This window comes from Hemitrygon akajei, chromosome 12, assembly GCF_048418815.1.
Source record: "Hemitrygon akajei chromosome 12, sHemAka1.3, whole genome shotgun sequence".
In the NCBI taxonomy this organism is placed as follows: Eukaryota; Metazoa; Chordata; class Chondrichthyes; order Myliobatiformes; family Dasyatidae; genus Hemitrygon; species Hemitrygon akajei.
The window spans coordinates 73,720,331-73,742,144 of record NC_133135.1 but is presented as its reverse complement, the minus strand read 5'-3'; the positions used below and the strand labels follow the sequence as shown (position 1 = coordinate 73,742,144).

At 40.9% G+C, this 21,814-nt stretch overlaps 1 protein-coding gene across 1 annotated transcript in view; it reads right to left on the bottom strand.

Moving 5' to 3' along the window:
• Window positions 1-21,814, bottom strand: part of LOC140737212 (potassium channel subfamily T member 2) — an 879,580-nt gene that overhangs the window by 265,097 nt on the left and 592,669 nt on the right. The window contains exon 27 of the mRNA XM_073063510.1: window positions 7,181-7,309. Coding sequence (XP_072919611.1) covers window positions 7,181-7,309 — 129 coding nt within the window. The remainder of the gene's footprint in view (window positions 1-7,180; window positions 7,310-21,814) is intronic.

Below are 21,814 nucleotides of genomic sequence, written 5' to 3'. Positions count from 1 at the left end.
AATGATTCATTTTTACTAAGTCAAGTTTCCCTGCCCTCACTGTTTCAAAAGTAACAATTTTTCCAGATTTTATTTTATATCATTTTAATTCCAAAACCAAAAAGGTATCAGAGATTTTGAAGTAAGTTCTAGAGAGGCTAGCAGATTTCTAATTTACAATTCAGCAGGAAGAAATTAATTTGAATTTTGAAAACATCTTGTCTGAAGAATTTTAAAAAATTGAAATCTTCTGTTACCAAAAATGATCCAAAAATTGCACTTTTTAAATTTTTTAAAATCCTGGATAATCCATGATTATGTTCTCATTTTGTAAATGAATTTTACTTCCTTTCTTGAAATTAAGAAATCACTTCACTTGAGAACAATAAGAAAAAACAAGTACACTTTTTCTTTCCTGAGCGAATAATAGAACAATTGCTTGTGGACGACTATGTTGGATAATATCAACATTTCCTTAAAAATTTATCTCTTTGGATTGTTATGATTTTAATGCAGTCTGATACATTCAATTGGACTCAGTAAAGCATTCATGAAAAATAACAATTTGCTGGCATTTCCAAAAAGGTGTTATCTCTCTGTTGCCAAAACCTTCATAACACATTAATACCTACTGATAATTATAAGATATTTATAATTGGATGACATTTATATTATGATATCATTAGACTAATATTTTGTAACTTAATACATCTGTATTTTTTAACCAATCTGTGCATGTTTTGCTTCCATGCAAGGAAAGCAAATATTTGACCCTATGTATATAAAAGAAGGCTAAATTACTGTAAAGCCAATTTTGGATGAATTAGACAATTGCCAGCAAGAGTATTGTTGCAGTTACCCAACAGAACCACTGATGTTTTCAATTGCAAAAGATGCACTTTATCACTTGTGATGTTATTTGATATGATGTCCATGAATTTCAGAACTCAAAGTTCTTAAGCCCTATCCAATATAAATAGATATGAGTGCCATCATGAAAGAAAGGTTATACAGCAGCTATTATCTATTCAAAGACTAGACCACTTCCTTGTTTACCTTCTACAGCAAGATTATAGCTCCCAACATCCGCTATTTGAGTGGGGGAGGTGCGAGGGTGGCCCTATCTACTGAGCTACCTCCAGCTAATGAAGTAGTTTAAATTAATTTCATTTATTTTTTTGAGATATATGTTTATATTTAGATAAAATTCTTAAAACACATTTAAAACTCACAGAGAATTTCTATCTTATAAAAGATTTCCATATTACCAACAATTTCTAAAACACAAAGGATTTCTAAAACATACTTACAGTTCCTATAAGCTAAAAATACATATCAACAAGTTGCAGATAAACAAGCCATCTGTCAGAGAAATTGAAAGCAGAGGAATGGATTCTAATCACCCTATCTTTCTGTCATTCTTCTTGTCATTCCATCACCATTCCTAACAAACCTGGTTGCTCCCTAACATTTATTCTCTTTTTTTTCACTATTTGGTGATTTCACACAAATGGTCAATATAAGCTTCTAGGGACAGAGATGCCAGACACCCATAATTAATGCTGTGAAAGCTGACTCACTGAGTACACAAATCTCCCAACTATTGATAGATCAGCTATTGATATGTGATAGTATCAATTTGGACTGCAAGCTTCCTCAAACTACATAGGTTAGCCAAAGTTGGCTGGTTTGATGCAGGCAAATTAATATAGCCCCACAGTCTTAAGTTTCATCTCTCGAGCAGCCAGCCCTGTGCAGTGGACAAACAGCTTGTGCTCTATAGACAGTGCAGCTTGTTGCAAAGCTGTTTTTTTTTAAACTTCAGATTGCTTATTGCTTGTAATTTACATTAAATATTAAAGACTGGCTCCCATTTACAACAAGACACTGAACAAAGAACATTGGTTGGAAGTTTAACTTACTCAAAAACAACTCTTTGATCCCTGGAAGTGTCAACTGCTGTGTTAGAAAGCTGAACTTAGCAAAAAAGGTGCCACCCCCAGCTCCAGACAATGACTATCCATCACACATTGCACAGAGTTTAACATTAAACTGGATGCAGCATTCAGCTAGTCCTGATGCAGGTTCTTGAGCTGAAACATCAACAATTCCTCCATAGATGCTACTTGACCAAATGAGATCCGGAAGTAATTTTTTTTCTTCTTGAGGAATACACACACAAAATTCTTGAGGAAATGAGCAGACCAGGTTGATTCTAGAAATCCAGAGCAACACACACAAAATATTGGAGGAACTCAGCGTCAATGGAGATAAATACACGGTTGATGTTTTGGGCCAACACCCTTCATCAGGACTGGGAAGGAGGAAGGAAAGAAGCCCCAATAAAAAGTGGGGGAGGGGATGCAGAATAAGCTAGAAGGTGATAGGTGAAGCCAGATGGGTAGGTGAATGGGATGAAATTAGAAGCTGGGAGGTGATATCTAGAAAAGGTAAAGCGCTGATGAAGGAATCTGATAGGAAAGGAGAGTCAACCATGAGAGAAAGGGAAGGAGGAGGAGAGGCACAGGGGAGGTGCTAGGCAGGTGAAGAGAACATAAGGGATAAGCATTTTGGAAAGGGAGGGAGAGCAGGCTGATGTCTTGGTACATATTAGTACCAATGACATAGGAAGTAGAAGCATTGAGGCCCTGAGAGAGAATACAGAGAGCTTGGTAGAAAGCTGAGATGCAAGATCACCAGGGTAGTAATTTCTGGAATGCTACCTGTGCTACGTGCCAGTGAGGATAGGAATAGGATGATTTGGCAGATAAATGCATGGTTGAAAAGCTGGTACAGGGGACAGGGCTTCAGGTTCTTGGATCACTGGGATTTCTTCTGGGGGAGGTATGACCTGTACAAAAGAGACCTGTTCAACCTGAACTGGAGGGGAACCAATATTCTAACAGACAGGTTTGTAGAGCTGTTGGGGAGGGTTTAAACTAATTTAGCAGGTGGATGTAAGCTGGAGTGAAGGTACTTGGGATAGGATCGATGATAAAAATACAAAGAAAGCGTACAATCAGACTGTCAGGAAGGGTAGGTAGATAACAGGACATAATTGCCACCAGCAGTGTGAATATCAGTGCATTAGGGATGCAGAAATACAGTACTCAAATCGTTATATCTCAATGCATGGACTATAAGAAATAAGGTGAATGATCTTGTTGCACTTTTCCAGGTTGTTGGGTATGATGTTGTGGCCATCACTGAAGGATGGTTGTAGTTGGGAGCTGAATGTCCACGGATACACGTTGTATCGGAGGGATAGAAAGGTAGGCAGAGGCAGTGGTATGGCTCTGCTGGTAAAGAATGGCATCAAATTATTAATAAGATGTTTTATAGGATCGGAAGATGTTGAGTCCTTGTGGTTTGAGTTAAGAAAATGCAAGGGTTAAAAGGACCCTGATGGCAGTTGTATACAGACCTCCCAACAGTAGCTGGAATGTGGATTACAGATTAAAATGGAAACAGAACAGATGTGTCAAAAGGGCAATGATATGATAGTCATGGGAGATTTTAACATACAGGCAGATTGGGAAAATCAGGTTGGTAATGGATCTCAAGATAGTGAGTTTGTTGAGTGACTACAAGATGGCTTTTTACAGCAGTTTGTCATTGAGCCTACTAGGGGATCAGCTATACTGGACTGGGCGTTATGTAATGAACTGGAGGCAATTAGGGAGCTTAAGGTAAATGAACCCGTAGGAGGCAATGAAAACAATATCATTAAGTTCAGCTTGAAATTTGATAGGGAGAAAGTAAAGTCTGACATATCAGTACTTCAGTGGAGTAAAGGAAATTACAGTGGCATGAGAGAGGAGTTAGCCAAAGTAAATTGGAAGGAGATGCAAGTAGGGATGACAGCAGAGCAGCAATGGCATGAGTTTCTGGACAAAAAAATGAGGAAGGTGCAGGATAGATGTATTCTAAAAATGAAGAAATACTCAAATGGCAAAATAGTACAAATGTGGCTGACAAGTTAAGTCAAAGCTAACGTAAAAGCAAAAGAGAGGGCTTATGACAAAGCAAAACTTAGTGGGCAGATAGAGAATTGGGAAGCCTTTAAAAACTACATTCAGCAAATAATAGGATCATTAGGAGGGAAAAGATGAAATATGAAAGCAAGCTAGCAAACATTATCAAGGTGGATAGAAAAAGCTTTTTCACTTATATAAAAAAATAAAAGACAGATGAAAGTGGATATCGGACGAGTAGAAAATTAGGCCAGAGAAATAATAATGATAGACAAAAAGATGGCAGATGAATTGTTAGAAGTCTTTGAGGAGATTACAAGTAGGATAGATAAAGGGGATGTAGTGGATATTGTATACTTGGAATTCCAGAAGGCCCTTGAGAAGTTGCCATACATGAGGCTGCTTACCAAGTTAAGAGCCCATGCTATTACAGGAAAGTTACTGAAATGGTTGGAGCATTGGCTGATTGGTAGAAGGCAGCCAGTGGGAATAAAAGGATCCTTTTCTGGTTGGCTGCCAGTGACTAGTGGTGTTCCACAGGGGTCGGTGTTGGAATTGCTTCTTTTTATGCTGTATATCAATGGTTTAGATGATGGAATAGATAGCTTTGTTGCCAAGTTTGCAGCTGATACAAAGATTGGTGGAGGGGCATGTAGTTCTGAGGAAACAGGAAGATTGCAAAAGAACTTAAACAGATTAAGAGAATGGGCAAGGAAGTGGCAAATGAAATAGAACATTGGAAAATGCATGGTAATGCACTTTGGCAGAAGAAATAAATGTGCAGACTGTTTACTAAATAGGGGAAAAAAATCCAAAAATCTGAGATGCAAAGGGACTTGGGAGTATTTGTCCAGAACACCCTAATGGTTAACTTGCAGGTTGAGCCAGTGGTGAGGAAAGCAAATGCAATTTTAGCATTCATTTCAAAAGATCTAGGATATAACAGTAGTGATGTGACGCTGAGGCTTTATAAGGCACTCATTAGCCCTCACCTTGAGTATTGTGAACAGTTTTGGACTCCTTATCTAAGAAAAGATGTGCTGACATTGGAGTGGGTTTGGAGGGTGTCCAGAGAAGGTTCACAAAGATGATTCTGGGATATGAAAGGGTTATCATATAAGGTACATTTGATGGCTCTGGGCCTTTACTCGCTGGAATTTAGAAGAATGAGGGGGGATCTCCTTGAAACCTTTTGAAAGGCCTAGACAGAGTAGATGTGGAAAGGATGTTTCCCATGGTGGGGGAATCTAGGACAAGAGGGCACAACCTCAGGATATAGTGGAGTCCATTGAAAACAGGGTTGCAGAGAAATTTCTTTAGCCATATGGTGGTGAATTTATGAAATTTGTTACCACAGGCAGCTGTGGAGGCCAGGTTGTTGGGTGTATTTAAGGCAGAGATTGATAGGTTCTTGATTGGCCACTACATCAAAGGTGAAGGGGAGAAGGCCAGGGAGTGGGGCTGAGGAGGGAAAAAATAGGATCAGCCATGATTGAATGGCAGAGCAGACTCGATGGGTCAAATGGCCTAATTCTGCTCCTATGTTTTATAGTCTTATGGTCTAAGAAGGGAGGCAGAGTAAAGAACTGAAGAGGAAATTGGGAAAGGGAACAGCTACTGCTGTTTATGAAATCTCTCACTCTCACACTGCCTTGGTGATTTAAGTCCATCCTCTTCCAAAATGTTTTTGTTAACTATGTTGTGATGGCACATATGACTGACAATGCTAGAAATATAGTTGCAAAGTGCATTGTTTTATTTAATAATAACAAGGATATTGATTATTTTACTTCAATGGTCCATCCAGCCTACATAGTACATTAAGCTAGGTTATAAATATTGAATGATCAGCCTTTACTGTACAAACAAACACAAATTTCAAATCTTGGAACCAGCATGCTTGATAAATGTGCATCAAATCAATTTTATGCTGATTGAATTGTTACCTTTACTGCTCTTCATTAATATGAACAAGTTCTGTAATTTGCAGTTTATGATTTTATGTTGTCAACTTAAATAACCTCAAACTCAGATTGGCAGCCAGGACACAAATAAAGGGAAAAAAGCCAGTTCTAAAAAATCGTGCACAAATAAAATCAGCAGCTAAATCTGAAAGCTGTCCATGTGTTTAACTGGGTACACTTTCTGAATTGTGTGTACATAACACAGCTAAGAGATGGCAATAAACCAACATAGACTTGCACCGTTTTTTCATATTATACCTAGGCAGAAAAAGATAAAATGGAAATGCAAAGACTATTTACTTGATATGGATCCAAGTTTGAATCAGACCTGCAGGCAATCCACTTAAATAAAAAACACAATATTTTCTGAACTTTCTGTGCTTATATTATTCCAGGCTGATGGCTAATTAGGAGGTGAACTCTTGGTTACAATACATACCATCAATGAGAAACTTGCACTAGTGGGAACCGAAATATTGCAGCAACTCTGACAGACCTTTCCTGTTGACTACTACCATTGACCCTGACACAATGTATTTCTGTGCCTTGCTTAGTATAAGCAGAGTAGATAACTGATTTACATGACTGATACCACCTGTGTATCATGGAATAAGCCACACCATACTGGAAAGTCAATGGCTTTTCTGAAAAGTCACTTTGGTTATTATAGGCTATCATGGCCAACAATCAGGCGCTTCATTTTGTGAGGTGCTGCTCGGGTCCTTGCCTTCCTACAGAAGTAAACCCTCCCTAAATAATTGGAGAAATCTAGAGACACTGAGGGCAGACAGCTGTGAGCAACTACAACACCTACTCTCCACTTTTAGCTTTATATTCCTAACCATCATCTCGTTTTTCTGACTAAAAATTCTCAAGCCTTGCTTAATGTCAGGTTAATGCCAGTTAGCTAATCCCTTTTCTGCTGCCAAAATGGCTATAAAAATAATAAATTGTTATACATACATAGGTTTGGAGTAACATTTAAGCAGAACTGATGATATATTTTCTTTGCAATTTCTGCCTGAATGTTTCTAATATCTAATTTCAGTGATAAACAAAATTGTTGGAATGATTCACCTATCAAATACAGATCAAAGGAAGTGCTCCTGCTTCAGACAAAAATAGATTCAAATTGTAAATATTACTGGAAATAAAATGCAGTGTTTTGCATATATAAACCAGCATATTCTAGCACATTTTCAACTTGAGTCAACAGATAATTTCAATTAACAACAAACCACATTAATTAGCAAATGCCCATACCTCTGATGTTGTGAGCTTTTGTGATTCTGTTCGATAAATACCAATGGGAATGTCTCCTGACGAGGAGCAAAGCTTCTGATAAAGCCGGCCATAAGTCCTGATCCACAGATCATCTTCTGTGATTTTCATCTATGTGCAAAGAGACGAGACTGCTCAGAAATCATGATTTTGTCATTTGCCTGCAAACTTCTATGCACATGTCCAAATGCACTGCTTTCCTGAGTCTATTTGGGCACAACAATGGCTTGAGTAGAATCAAAGCAAGGGTAAAGGTAGATTAATAATTAATGATCACAAAGCTCTTTAATTGCTTGGAACTTTGATTTCATGATGTCCTTTACTTATGCATCATCTTTGGTGAATACAATGAAAAATAAAAATTACATCCCAGACATCCTTTCATAAGACCATAAGACAAACGGGCAGAAGTCGGCCAATCGGCCCATCGAGTCTGCTCCGCCATTTCATCATGAGCTGATCCATTCTTCCATTTAGTCCCACTCCCCCGCCTTCTCTCCATAACCTTTGATGCCCTGGCTACTCAGATACCTATCAATCTCTGCCTTAAATACACCCAATGACTTGGCCTCCACTGCTGCCCGTGGCAACAAATTCCATAGATTCACCACCCTCCGGCTAAAAAATTTTTTTCGCATCTCTGTTCTGAATTGGCGCCCTGCAATCTTTAAGTCATGTTCTCTCGTACTAGACTCCCCCAATGGAAACAACTTTGGCACATCCACTCAGTCCATGCCTTTCAATATTCAAAATGTTTCTATGAGGTCCCCCCTTATTCTTCTAAACTCCAAGGAGTACAGTCCAAGAGTGGTCAGACATTCCTCATACGTTAACCCTCTCATTCCCAGAATCATTCTAGTGAATCCTCTCTGAACCCTCTCCAATGTCAGCACATACTTTCTTAAATAAGGAGCCCAAAACTGCACACAGTATTCCATGTGAGGTCTTACCAGTCCCTTAACCTCAGTATTGATATATACATATTTTAATGTATTCTCAACACTACTGGTGAATTCGACTATTTTAATGCAACTTGGGATTAGTGGCATTACTTGGATGTATAAATGAAAAACACACAATGTGAGGATGCACAATACAATTTCAACTCTATTGTTCTCTCCGATTGAACTTTAGACTATAATGCAGTGCAATCACATAGAAGCTTTAGTATTGTTTCATCACAGTGATACAACTTTAGGCCTGAGTTTCTCTCCTTGTTTCTAGGAAGTCAAAATTTTGCAGTTCAAAAGTAGAGATAGGCAAATGTGTCATTTACTACAATTCATATGTCCCAGAAAAAAGATGATTAACAGACAGACTGACAGATCAACAACCAACTAACTATGGCAGTGCAGCTATTAACTGAAAAGAGAACAGATATCTCATGTCATCTCTGTCAGCAGCTAGAGTGCATGAGCACATTAGTTTAGCTACAATGATTTGACTATTAAAGCTGCTCACCTATGCATATTAAGATTTTCCTCTGATGCTAGATGTTCTTTTAATGAATTTGTTTCAGCTTTTTACATTTGTACTGTAATACAGTAAGATGGTTCAATGGGGTTCCAGTGAATAAATTGTTGTTGTCGTCTAAGTGGGAACTTAACTGTTCAGTTCCAGGGAGCCAGGAGACATCTTTTCCAACCACAAATTAGAGGTGCTCAAATGCACAAACAAGTGATTCCTGTTAGAATCAATGATAAACCCTGTCAGTTGCACATGGCGTACCGAAGAATTAGTGTGATTCCACAAAGCAACCGCGTTAATAGGGAATATGGCTGATAAAATGTGCATCTCCTGAAACTTCAGTCTGTAATAGAACATAACAGCATGGCATGTAACAGCCTCTTAACCTACTCCACAATCAATTTAATCCTTCTGTCTTTAGTCCATAACCTTCTATTTTTATCCATGTGCCTGTCTTAAATGTTCCTTAAAAGTTTAAGACTCTTAAATGTTCCCTTCGCGTCAGCCTCTACCACCACCTGCAGCACTGCATTCCAGGCACTTACCACTCTGTAAAAAATCATGGCTCAGACATCTCCCTAAACTTTCCTCCATTCACCTTAAAGGATGTCTTCTAGTATTAGCTGTTACCACTCTGGGGAAAAGGCACTGAGTATCCACTCCAGCTATGCCTCTTATAATCTTACACCCTTCTATCAATTTGCCTTTCATCCTCCTTCACTTCTAAGAGAAAAGCCTTAGCTCGGTCAACTTCTCCTCAAAAGATATATTTTCTAAACCAGGCAGTATCCTAGCAAATCTCCGCTGCACTTTCCCTAAAACTCCCAATCCTTCTGATAATTAGGTGAGCAGAACTGAACACTAAGTGTGGTCAATCCAGAGTTTTATAGAACTGCAATGTTATCTTGTGAATCTTGAATTCAATCCCCCAACTAATAAAGGCTAACACATCATATGCCTTCACCTGCCACTTTTTTGCCAACTCTACATCCTGTCTATATACTGTTATAGCCTACCACATTATCCACAACTCCACCAATTTTGTGTTATTTGCAAACTGATTAATCTACTTTTCTACTTCCTCATCCATGTCAGTTATAAAACTTGCAAAGAGCAGGGTTCCCAGAACAGATCACTGCACATCATTGGTCATGGCCCTGCAGGCAGAGTATCCTCCATCTATCACCACCCTTTGCCTTCTATGGGCGAGCAAATGCCAAATCCATACAGCCACATTTCCACGGACCTCATGGCCTCATGACTTCTTGAATGAGTCTACCATGGGGAACCTTGTCAAACATCTTGGAGTTTTCCGGCATCCTACTTGCCAAGGTCTTCTCACATACCCTTCTAGTTGTCCCAAGTTGCTACTTAAGATGCTTCCTTCTTACCTTATAACATTCAAAAGCCCTGTCTGATTTTTGCTTCTGAAACCTTCAGTGTGTTTCCTTCTTCCTCTTGATGAATCGCCAGATGTTCCCCATTGAAAATAGATTGATTTACCTTAGGTTACCGTAAGTATTCTTTCTTCTGTGACATACTGAAGTCTAAGATTATATTCTGGCAACACTCCAGTAAATCACCCTGTAGACAGTACCCATTCCAAGGAGGTGTGTTTTTTATGTTGAGCAGTGATAAAATGCTTCTTCATTTTTTTTTTCATTTTACTTTATTTCTCTAATAGCTCGTCCTTTACCATAAACAAACATCACCTACGTTTTGCAAAGAGAAGTGCATGTTGTTATTTCAAGTTCCAGCCAAACTTACTTCCTTTATCAGAAGACTTAGCTGAGTTGTTGATCAGATGTGCTGATGACTGAATCTCCAGTGTATTCTGGACTTCCACACTGCAATGCACAAGCTTGGAAGTAGGCAACACATTGACTGAGTCGATGCTGCTTGCCTGCAGTTCTCTCCAGAATGCTGATTAGAGAGAAGCATGGTCAGAAATGTTTTCTTCCTCTATGTAACAATAAATTCTGTATTATTCTCTGAAGAGTAAGCAGAGGTGATATGCTCTGCATGATTGGGAAGAAGCTCAGAGGTTGTTTTAGCTTATGGCAGTGTTTGTGACGTTTAAAAGAATGCTCTGAACCTGGGGGTCAGTAGGGAAGAAACAAAGACTCAGTGATTTCTGCTGCACAATTTCTCTACCTCCTTCTTGGTTGCAACCAGGCACGACCTCACAGGGGTCTCTAGCATCCAACATCAGTGATTTCATCTGGTAAGCTGCAAAGTTGATCACATCAAAGAATTTCACTGACAGCAAACTACAAGGTTTTTATCAACAATTTTTATCTATTTGAAATGTTACGTCCGTAGCCCCCTCCTTTGTGAGAATTGCAAGATCACTGTTGGGTTGGGTCAAGGGGCCCAGGAGATGAGAGAGAGACGTGCAAAATGCCTCGTTTCCCCGGCGATGTAAAGCTACGGGACCTGGCCATTGTCTCTGGGAGACCAATTTGTGGATTGAGCTACTATACTACGTGAATGCCCTCAGGCAAAGTGGGCTGGTCTAGGGAGAGAGTGCACACCCCCAGCCTGATTGACATCTACGACCCTGCGAGTCAGGATAAAAGAGGGTCTGTAGGAACAGTCCCTCAGACGCACCAGAAGAAATGCTAGTGATCCTGTAATAGCGGGAAGCCATTTGAAGGAGGCCACGTGCATTCAGTTCCGTTGCCTGGGACTGGTGGCTGGTACCATGGAAAATGGCTTTTAGCTAACAACGGGGAAACCAACTCCCTCGACTCAACGGATTGGCATCATAAAAGACCTGGGCAAGTTTAAAACCGTCTCTCTTAAACCCAAAACGCTGCAGCTTGAACGAACTAACAGTGACTGTTATATTTCCATCGGACAATACATTATCCCCTAGACAATGATAGAGCTATTTCTTATTGATTATTATTATACCCGTGCTTTTAGATTTAGTATTGACGACGTATATTATCTGTATGTTTGCATTAATCTTATTTTTGTGCCCCTTTATCAATAAATACTTTTAAAAATAGTACCATCAGACTTCAACGGACCTCTCTATCCTTGCTGGTAAGTGACCCAGTTACGGGGTACGTAACAATTGGGGGCTTATCCGGGATTTGATACCAAATTGGAGGGCCAGTGAATCGGGCTTGTAAGTCCAAACTTGGATCTGGTTACGCGGGTAGCCAGACGGGAAACTAGCAAAGATGGACGTGGGGAAATTTATAGAAAACCCGACTCTGGAGGCGCTGGAGGCGGCCACCAAATCAGACTTGATAAATTTGGCGAAGGGGTTAAACCTCGCAGAGGTGAGGTTGTCAATGAAAAAGCGGGAGGTGCGAAGGGCAATAACTCAGTATTATATTGGGAAGAATGTGTTTGCAGCTGAGGTATTGGAAAATATCCCTGAAAGGGTACCAGCTAGTGGGACGGTTCAGTTAGAGTTGGAGAAATTAAGGTTGGAACATGCAATTAGGGTAAAGCAGCTGGAAGCAGCTGAGAAGGAGAATGAAAGAGCCGACAAACAAAGGGAGCATGAGCTCCAGCTAAAGGGGTTAGAGGTGAAACGAGAGCAGGACAGAGCTGAGAAGCAAAGAGAGCATGAACTTCAGTTAAAACAGCTGGAAGCAGCCGAGAAGGAGAAGGAAAGGGCTGAGAAGGAGAGGGAGGCAGAGAAACAGAGGAAACATGACTTGGAGGGAGAAGTTAAGGCAAGAGCAACGAGTTCAGGGGTCAGACTGAGAGGAGCGGTTTAATGTTAGTCGGGAGTTGAGGTTAGTACCTCCGTTCAAGGAGACGGATGTTGATAGTTATTTCTTGCTTTTTGAAAAGGTGGCCGTGAATCAGAAGTGGCCCAGGAAACAGTGGGTGGCGTTGTTACAAAGTGTGTTAAAAGGGAAGGCACAGTGGGCATATACGGCATTGTCCATGGAGGAGGAAGAGGAGGAGAGTTATGACAAAGTAAAGGCGGCCATTCTCTGGAGTTATGAGCTAGTACCTGAAGCGTATAGACAAAAGTTCAGAAATTTAAAGAAAGGGTGGAATCAGACGTATACCGAGTTTGCCTATGAGAAAGGTGTGCTCTTGGACCGTTGGTGCACCGCAGAAATAGTGGACGAGGATTATTGGTGTCTTAGGGAGTTAATTTTGATTGAGGAATTTAAAGGTTGTGTTTCGGAGGATATCCGGATGTATTTGAATGAGAAGCCGAATAAGTCCATCTCAGAATTTGCTAGGTTCGCAGATGAATATGCCCTAACCCACAAGACAAAGTTTTCCTCGACTAAAAGTTACCTGAGAGACCGTGGGAACAGTAGGGAAATCCCGCCGGCTAAGGGAGAAACTCAGCCGGGAGCTAGCGGTAAAAATGAGGAGGAGAGGCCAGAAGCCAGGAGATTTCCTGGCTTGACCTGTTTTAGTTGTGGAAAGGTGGGTCATATTGCATCTAAATGCCCCGCTCCGAGGAAGGAGCCAGGAAAAGGGAAAGCAGCTATACTTATAGGCTGTATTGCGTCGATCAGAAAATCGACGAGAGGACCCCCGGTAGATGGAGTACAGGAGGGGCGTGTGATGTTTAGTTCAGAAGGAACCGTGTCTGTGAAAGAGGGAGGCCCACCAGTTCCAGTAAGGATCTGGAGAGACACGGGGGCTGAGCTGTCATTGATTAGCAGTAAGTTGCTAGATTTTGGTCCTCAGACGGGAGAGGTAGCCCTGAGAGGCATAGGAAAATGGACCAAAGTGGTGCCCTTGCATAGGGTCATTCTGAATTGTGAGCTGGTGTCTGGACCAGTGGAATTGGGGGTACTGCCGGAGTTGCTGGGGGAAGGCGTGGATGTCCTTCTGGGTAATGGCTTAGCGGGTGGAAAGATGGGTGCAGCCGTGAAGCTGACAACCAAGCCTGTGAGGGTTGAGGCCCCGCCCCCAGATTCCAAGATCTATCCCGCATGCGCGGTCACTCGCAGCATGTTGAAAAAGGCAGCCGAGACAGAGAGCAGCTTAAATCCGGCCAGTATCGATTTGGCCGAGATGTTTTTGCCGACTCTGTACCAACGACGGTCAGAGGAAGGTAAACCGGAGAGTAGGGAGGGAAGAGAGAGTAAATGGGGGGAGGTTGACCTGCCCTTAGCAAGAAGAGAGTTTGTACGGGAACAGGAAGGTGACGAGGAGCTGGTAGCCTTGAGAGAGTCGGTTCTTTCTGAGACGGAGATTGAGACAGAGCCCGAGGGTTACTACCTGAAAGAGGGTGTGTTGATGAGAAAATGGAGGTCCCCCGCGGTGCCGGTCAATGAGGACTGGGGGGTGGTACATCAGATAGTAGTTCCGAAAGTGTATCGGGACGAAATTTTGAACTTAGCTCATAAGGGACCCTTGGGTGGGCATTTGGGAATAAAGAAGATAGTGGATCGGGTTCAGAGAGAGTTCTGTTGGCCAAACCTGAGAAAAGATATTACTGAGTATTGTAAAAGGTGTCATACATGTCAGGTGGTGGGTAAGCCGAAACAAGTTATCCCTAAGGCACCCCTCCGACCCATCCCCGCATGTGAGGAGCCTTTCTCCCGAATCATTGTGGATTTTGTGGGTCCTTTACCTAAAACTGCAAGTGGGCGGCAGTATATCATGACCCTGATGTGTGCCGCTACACGATTTCCCGAGGCCGTGCCTCTGGGTAGTATTAGGACCTCTGCGGTGGTGAAGGCCCTTATTAAATTCTTTACCACCGTGGGGCTGCCTAAGGAGATACAGTCGGATCAGGGGAGTACATTCACATCCAGAGCATTTGGGCAGATGATGACCCAGCTGGGGTTCAAACAAATTTTAGCCTCTGCATTCCATCCGGAATCCCAAGGAGCGTTGGAAAGATTCCACGCTACACTAAAGACCATGATTAAAACTTATTGTCAGGAAAACATTCGAGACTGGGATAAGGCTTTACCCCTTCTGTTATTTGCCGTAAGGGATACAGTCCAGTGCTCACTGGGGTTCAGTCCGTTTGAGCTCGTTTTCGGTCACAGGTCCAGGGGGCCTCTAACCCTACTGAAAGAAAAGTGGTCTAGCCCGACCGTTCAAGTCAGTGTGATTGACTATGTTCTGAAATTCCAGGAAAGGCTGCATAAAGTATGCGCCTTGGCAAAAGAAAACCTTAAAGACTCCCAGGAAAAAATGAGAAAGTGGTATAACCAAGGAACGAGAGAGCAAGAGTTTCACGTAGGCGACAAGGTTTTGGTCCTATTTCCGGTAGTTACCCACCCCCTTCAGGCGAGGTTTCAAGGACCATATACAGTGTGTATGAAAATAGACTCGCTGAATTACGTGATTGAAACCCCCGATCAGTGAAAGCCGACCCAGTTAGTTCACATGAACATGATGAAAGGGTACCATGAAACCACCCCCACAGTGGTCGATGCGACCATGAAAACCGATGAGGTAGAGGGGGGTGGTAAGGAGGAACCAGAGCGGTTTGAAAAGATAGGTATAGTACCCACCGGATTGGAGAACTCTGTTATATTAGCAAGCCTTGCGGATAAAGTTAGTCACTTAAAGCCTGAACAGCGGGAGCAGGTAACACAGCTCATTAACCGGCATACAGACTTATGTCCAGATGTCCCAAGAAGGTGTAGTGGGACGAAACATGATGTGATGGTTACCTCGACACCGCCTATAAAACAGGCCCCTTATCGGATGAATTCCGAAAAGAGCCAGCTAGTAGGAAAGGAGATTGAACATATGCTAGCTGCTGGGATAATCCGTGAATCCTCTTCTGCGTGGGCTTCTCCTCGCGAGGTTGTCCCAAAACCGGATGGTACCATAAGATTCTGTACCAATTACAGAAAGGTAAACGCTGTCACCCAGACAGACGCTTACCCTATCCCCAGGGTGGATGATTGCATTGATAAAAGTGGGGAAGGCAAGGTACATCACTAAAATTGACTTGTTAAAGGGGTACTGGTGCGTTCCTTTAACGGACAGGGCTCGAGAGATTTCAGCCTTTGTCACCCCATCCGGGTTGTAAGAGTGCAACGTTATGCCGTTTGGGATGAAAAATGCACCAGGGACATTTCAGCGGATGATAGACACTGTGATAAAGGGGTTAACCCACACCAAGGCTTATCTTGACGATGTGGTAGTTTGGAGTGACACCTGGGGGGAGCACCTGGAGGCTGTAGAAAATCTGTTTAAAAGAATGTCGGCAGCCCAACTTACAGTAAACCTCGCAAAGAGTGAATTTGGTCATGCCACGATCACATACTTGGAGTATGTGGTGGGAGAGGGGCAGTTGGCTCCTGTGCAGTCGAAGGTACAGGCTATTTCTGAGGTCCCTGTACCCTCTAATAAAAGGGCCCTGAGGAGGTTTTTGGGCATGGTGGGATACTATCGGAAATTCTGTAAAAATTTCATGGATATTGCTCTCCCACTTACAAAACTCCTACGGAAGGAGGAAAAATTTGAGTGGGGCCATTCTTGTCAGAATGCTTTTGAAAAGTTAAAAGCCATATTGTGCCATCACCCTGTGTTAAAAGCACCCGATTTGTTAGCACCCTTCTCCTTGGCGACGGACGCGAGTGATGAGGCTGCAGGAGCAGTCCTCTTACAGCAAGCAGGGGATGGAGTGCAGCACCCGGAAGCATATTTCTCTCGGAAGTTCAATGTACACCAGAGGAATTACTCTACCATGGAAAAAGAATTGTTGGCACTTGTTTTGGCGATAGAACATTTTGAAGTGTACATTTGTCAAGCGCAAAAACCCGTAGTTGTCTATACCGATCACAACCCGTTGGTATCCCTGGCCAATATGAAAAATAAAAACAGGAGGTTATTGAGTTGGAGTCTGATGCTGCAAGAGTTCGATATTAAGATACAGCATATTAAAGGAAGTGATAATGTGCTCGCGGATTGTTTATCTAGATGCTGAATTGAATGTATCACTGTATTACTCTGTAGAAAAAAAACTTTGGTGTTGTGTTAGATTCTAACACCCTGTAAGACTCTGTATTATTTCGCTTTTTTCCGATGGAAAAAAACGCGCTGAAGAAAGGGGGTGTTACGTCCGTAGCCCCCTCCTTTGTGAGAATCGCAAGATCACTGTTGGGTTGGGTCAAGGGGCCCAGGAAGTGAGAGAGAGACGTGCAAAATGCCTCGTTTCCCCGGCGATGTAAAGCTACGGGACCTGGCCATTGTCTCTGGGAGACCAATTTGTGGATTGAGCTACTATACTACGTGAACGCCCTCAGGCAAAGTGGGCTGGTCGAGGGAGAGAGTGCACACCCCCAACCTGATTGACATCTACAACCCTGCGAGTCAGGATAAAAGAGGGTCTGTAGGAACAGTCCCTCAGACGCACCAGAAGAAACGCTAGCGATCCCGTAATAGCGGGAATCCATTTGAAGGAGGCCACGTGCGTTCAGTTCCGTTGCCTGGGACTGGTGGCTGGTACCACGGAAAACGGCTTTTAGCTAACAACGGGGAAACCAACTCCCCCAACTCAATGGATTGGCATCATAAAAGACCTGGGCAAGTTTAAAACCGTCTCTCTCTTAAACCCAAAACGCTGCAACTTGAACGAACTAACAGTGACTGTTATATTTCCATCGGACAATACATTATCCCCTAGACAACGATCGAGCTATTTCTTATTGATTATTATTATACCCGCGCTTTTAGATTTAGTATTGATGACGTATATTATCTGTATGTTTGCATTAATCTTATTTTTGTGCCCCTTTATCAATAAATACTTTAAAAAAAAAGTACCATCAGACTTCAACGGACCTCTCTATCTTTGCTGGTAAGTGACCCAGTTATGGGGTACGTAACATATAGAACACAAAATAAATATTGGAACATGTACTTGAGGTTAAGGTAGGTGTTTAAATGTCATAAGCAAAACTTAAAATGACAACAAAATGTTCCTATTTCCCTATATTTTCCCAGTCATGAAGACGTCTTAGAAAGGGTTTGTCTACTCCCTGTGGAACAGACATACTATATTTATTTACACAGTTATGTATTCCAGAAGATAAAATCAGATTTCCTCCAATATAATGATAAACACTGACTTTGCAAATATTTCTCACTGCAAATTCCTCTCCAATAAACTCGAAGAGGCAATTGTAAGTCAGCAGTCCATTGAGGGACACATCACAAGCATTGAGTATTGATTTGTAGCATTGCTGCTCCAGTCTCCCTCATAGCTCATGAGCAACAAGTGGTCTGTTACATTTGATTTTTGTTATTTCATTATGATTGTAAGATTTTTAAAGGAATTTTTAAAAAATGGGTTATTTGCTAATAGAACACTGAAATGGAGATAAAATCCTCAGCATGAATAGTCACTATACTGTCAATATATCTGATTAATAACAAATAAATCCTTTAATCTATATCTTAATCAACACTGAGGCACAGACAGATAAGTACTATACAGAAGGATTTGCAGTCAAAAGAAGATGAACCATTGCTACTTGTGCAGTGCACTTCACTGTACATCTCATCAAGAGAAGTAAGCATAAGGAAGTAACTAAAAGAAGCTATTAACCATCACCCGTATTTGGAAAAAGAAGCAGAATTATTTTAAAATAATTCTGAAAACAAGTGGATTGCCCACCTGCACTGAATAATTTTCCAGTTTGATGCAGATCTGGTCTCCCAGCTGGAGGAAGAATGTCATCAAGATTGAAATGGTGCACAGAGATTTCAGAAGGATATTACATTGATTGGAAGGGTTTAGTTATAAAGGGAGGCTGGAGAGACTAGCGCTTTTCTTCCCCATAGGAGGCAGAGGGGTAACATAGAGGTGTATGAAATCATTAAGGACATTGGTATGGTGATCGGTCAGTCTTTTTGCCAGAGTATAGATTTTCGGTAAGATGGCAGCGCATTTGGTCGCAGCATCTTCTACGGGGTCAACCAAAGATATTATTGTTGGTTTTTAACATATCTTTAACAATTGCAACACCCTGCTGGACATTAAGCAATTGAAGTACAGCAGTCAGCAAGTTTCTCATTGACAGAGAAACTGAAAGCACTGGACTTGGTGCAGATTATGCTGCTACCTGTGTCAGAGAGGTGTCAGTGCACGAAGCAGGTGTACAGTCTAACAACGAGTAATCGTATCAGTCACCTGTCTTGTGATCACAGGCCCTGGTGGACATTGTTAATGCGGAATGCTTCAGGTCAATTCACTGATGGCGGTAATAGCGAGTACTGGGCCTCAAGCTACAATATATATAGCCTGTTTACAGCCACCCAGGAGAGAGGCGTCAGAGTTAGTGTGCTCCACCAGAGGTGTTGTGGTGTGGCGTCCCCGGTGTTCACTCAGCAGAAGACAAGCTGTGTTATGGTGGAGTGCAGATTTCTGCACACATTCATGGACTCAGGGTCTTGGACTATATTTTTTTGTGTTACTGTATTTTACTGATATTTTATATGTACTTGCTATCTTATGTGTGCTATATGTGCTTTGTGCTGTGTGTAACTGTTGGTACTGCGTTTTGCACCTTGACCCTGGAGTAACGCTGTTTTGTTTAGCTGTATTCATGGGTATTCATGTACGGTTGAATGACAATTAAACTAGATTAGAGGAGTTTAAAGCTAGAAAGTATAGGTTTCATCTGAGAGGTGTAATATTTTAAAGGATCTGAGAGGCAACCTTTTTACACTGTTTTGTTGGTATGGGGTGGAGCTGCCAGAGGAAACCAAATAAGTGGATACAATTCCAACATTTAGAAGACCTTAAGAGAGGTATATGAATGGATAAGGTTTGGAGAGACATGGGTCATATGCAAGCTCAGATAGATAACTCGTTTGGCATGGACAAATTGGGCCAAACAGCTTGTTTCCATTCTGTATAAATCTATGAAAATATGTCTTGAGATGAACACGTCGTTATTAAAATCAAACGGGATTGTGTTTTTACCAGTTTACTGTGGTGTCTAATTTCCAATTGTTTTAATATGATAGGGCCCATAATAGTACCCAACAATCCCCCGCCACATAGAGTGAAATCAGCAAAAGTAATACTGGCCAAGAAATTATACTTTGTATAAGGAGGTATCTCAACCTACACCACATTGGAGTATATGTGAATACCATTCATTCTGTATTGTTAGAGCTCTTTCAATGTACTCCATAACAACATCAGATACCATGTATGCCTTTGAACTTTGCGATGCATCCAAATACTTCACAATTACTGACTTTTTCAGGACATACCGCAGCTAGAAAATGCTATATTTTTCTTCAGACAGCAACAGCAAAGAGAGCTATTTCTACCTCTGTATTATGATGCAGCATATCGTCATTAAATCCACTATCCAGCACACTGTTACATGATTATTCATTTCCATTACAACAAAAGGTATTACTGTAACTTTTTAAAAACAAGCCAAGAAAGTATTTTTAAAAAATATTTCACGTGATTCAAAATCTAGAGAGATATTTTTCTGGTTTTTATATTTGTAACAAAGTTACAACAAGAATAGTTAAAAAAGCTATCCATTTCACTACAAACTGTAAGCAGAAACTATTAACAACAATGTTCTTTTTTATTAAGCATATCATGAAAGACTATTTCAGAAGTAAGCTCAGAGGTCTAAGACTAAACAATACTGACAGAACGGTACAAATTAAAGACAAATTATTCTGCCCTTTATCTTATTGTAGTATGCTGGTATACAGAAGACTCATTGGTACATGGTGTGTGTCAGAGAAAAAATGCTATGGTTTCCATTTGATATGATAATGCCAGTGGATATACATGAAAAGAGACCTGAGCATCTATGCAGTAAATGCATAGGGCTCCCTTATGTAGCTGTTGGGAAGTGATGGAAGTATTAGTTATGATCATTTGGTTTGTGATTAAAGCAGTGGCTCTGAAACAATGATGAGGTGGGGGCTGGGGGTGAGTGCCAGAACCAGAAACATCCATTACCAGCAACAGAACATTTTCTTTGATAGACCTGCAATACACCAGGAACTGAAAGAGCCTACTCTGCTTTGGATGGAGCATAAAGATAACAAGCAAGGACTGTCAAAATGAGAATCTTGCTGAAGTTTTCAAATTGTTTCCACTAACTAACATACAGTACTGTGTCTTAGGCACCTGAGATTTTTTATACGGTTTCAAATAGTGTGCCCTCCACAGAGCCCTAATCTCAACATCATTGAGGCTGTCTGGGTTTACCTGGAGAGACAAAGCAAGCGAGACAGCCAAAGTCTGAAGAGCTGTAGCAAGTTCTTCAAGATACTTGGAACAACCTATTGCTGATTTTCTTATAAAAATGAACATTGGTGTACCAAAGAAAATTGATGCTGTTTTAAAGGCAAAGGGTGGTTACACCAAATATTGATTCGATTTAGCTTTTTTTTTACTGTTTTCTGCTCTTGATAGTAATTTTATGATATTTAGAAACTTTAATTTCCTTATTTTTCAAAGCATCTTTGCTTTACAGAATTTTTTACATCTGCCTAAGACTTTTGCGCAGTCTGTACAACAGCCATTAAAAACTAAGAACCAAGTTAAATATAATAATTTTCAGTGTATGTTCTCTATTATAAGTCTTCCCATTATTCAGAGCTCCTTGATTTCCAAGTTCAATAAAGCTTGGTCTGATCTACAAATAAAAATCAGAATTTCTTTAGCTCTGTAATACACAATGTCCTAACCTCTATGCAAATTTGGCTTCTGAGTCACTTTAAACATATAGCATAGAATCAGGCTTCCTTTTGTTCTCGTGTGTAATCAAGTTACCTCAATACCGAACTGTGTTTAAAAATGTTTTCCACACTGATTTGTAGTTAGAAAACACAATGTTCTATTTCTCAATTGTCTTTTTTTTTAATAAACAATCAGACCAGGCCATGTGATGTCCAGGGCACATTGTACTAGCTAAAATAACTTGGAACAAATGAAATATTATGAGACAATTTAATGTTCAATCATAGTAGACAATAGATGTCTTGAACAAGAATACTGGAAGAGAATATTGTCAAAATTAGTCATTACTGCAATAATAGTAGCCGTCACCCAATGTCACTATTGAATTTTAGTCATAACTATGACTAAAAAACTACATGGCAGCAGTTAAATCTTACAGTAAAAAGCCCCAAATTAATCATTTTTCACTATATTTCCTGATTTTGTTCCCCTCTTTTCCACACTACCCCTTA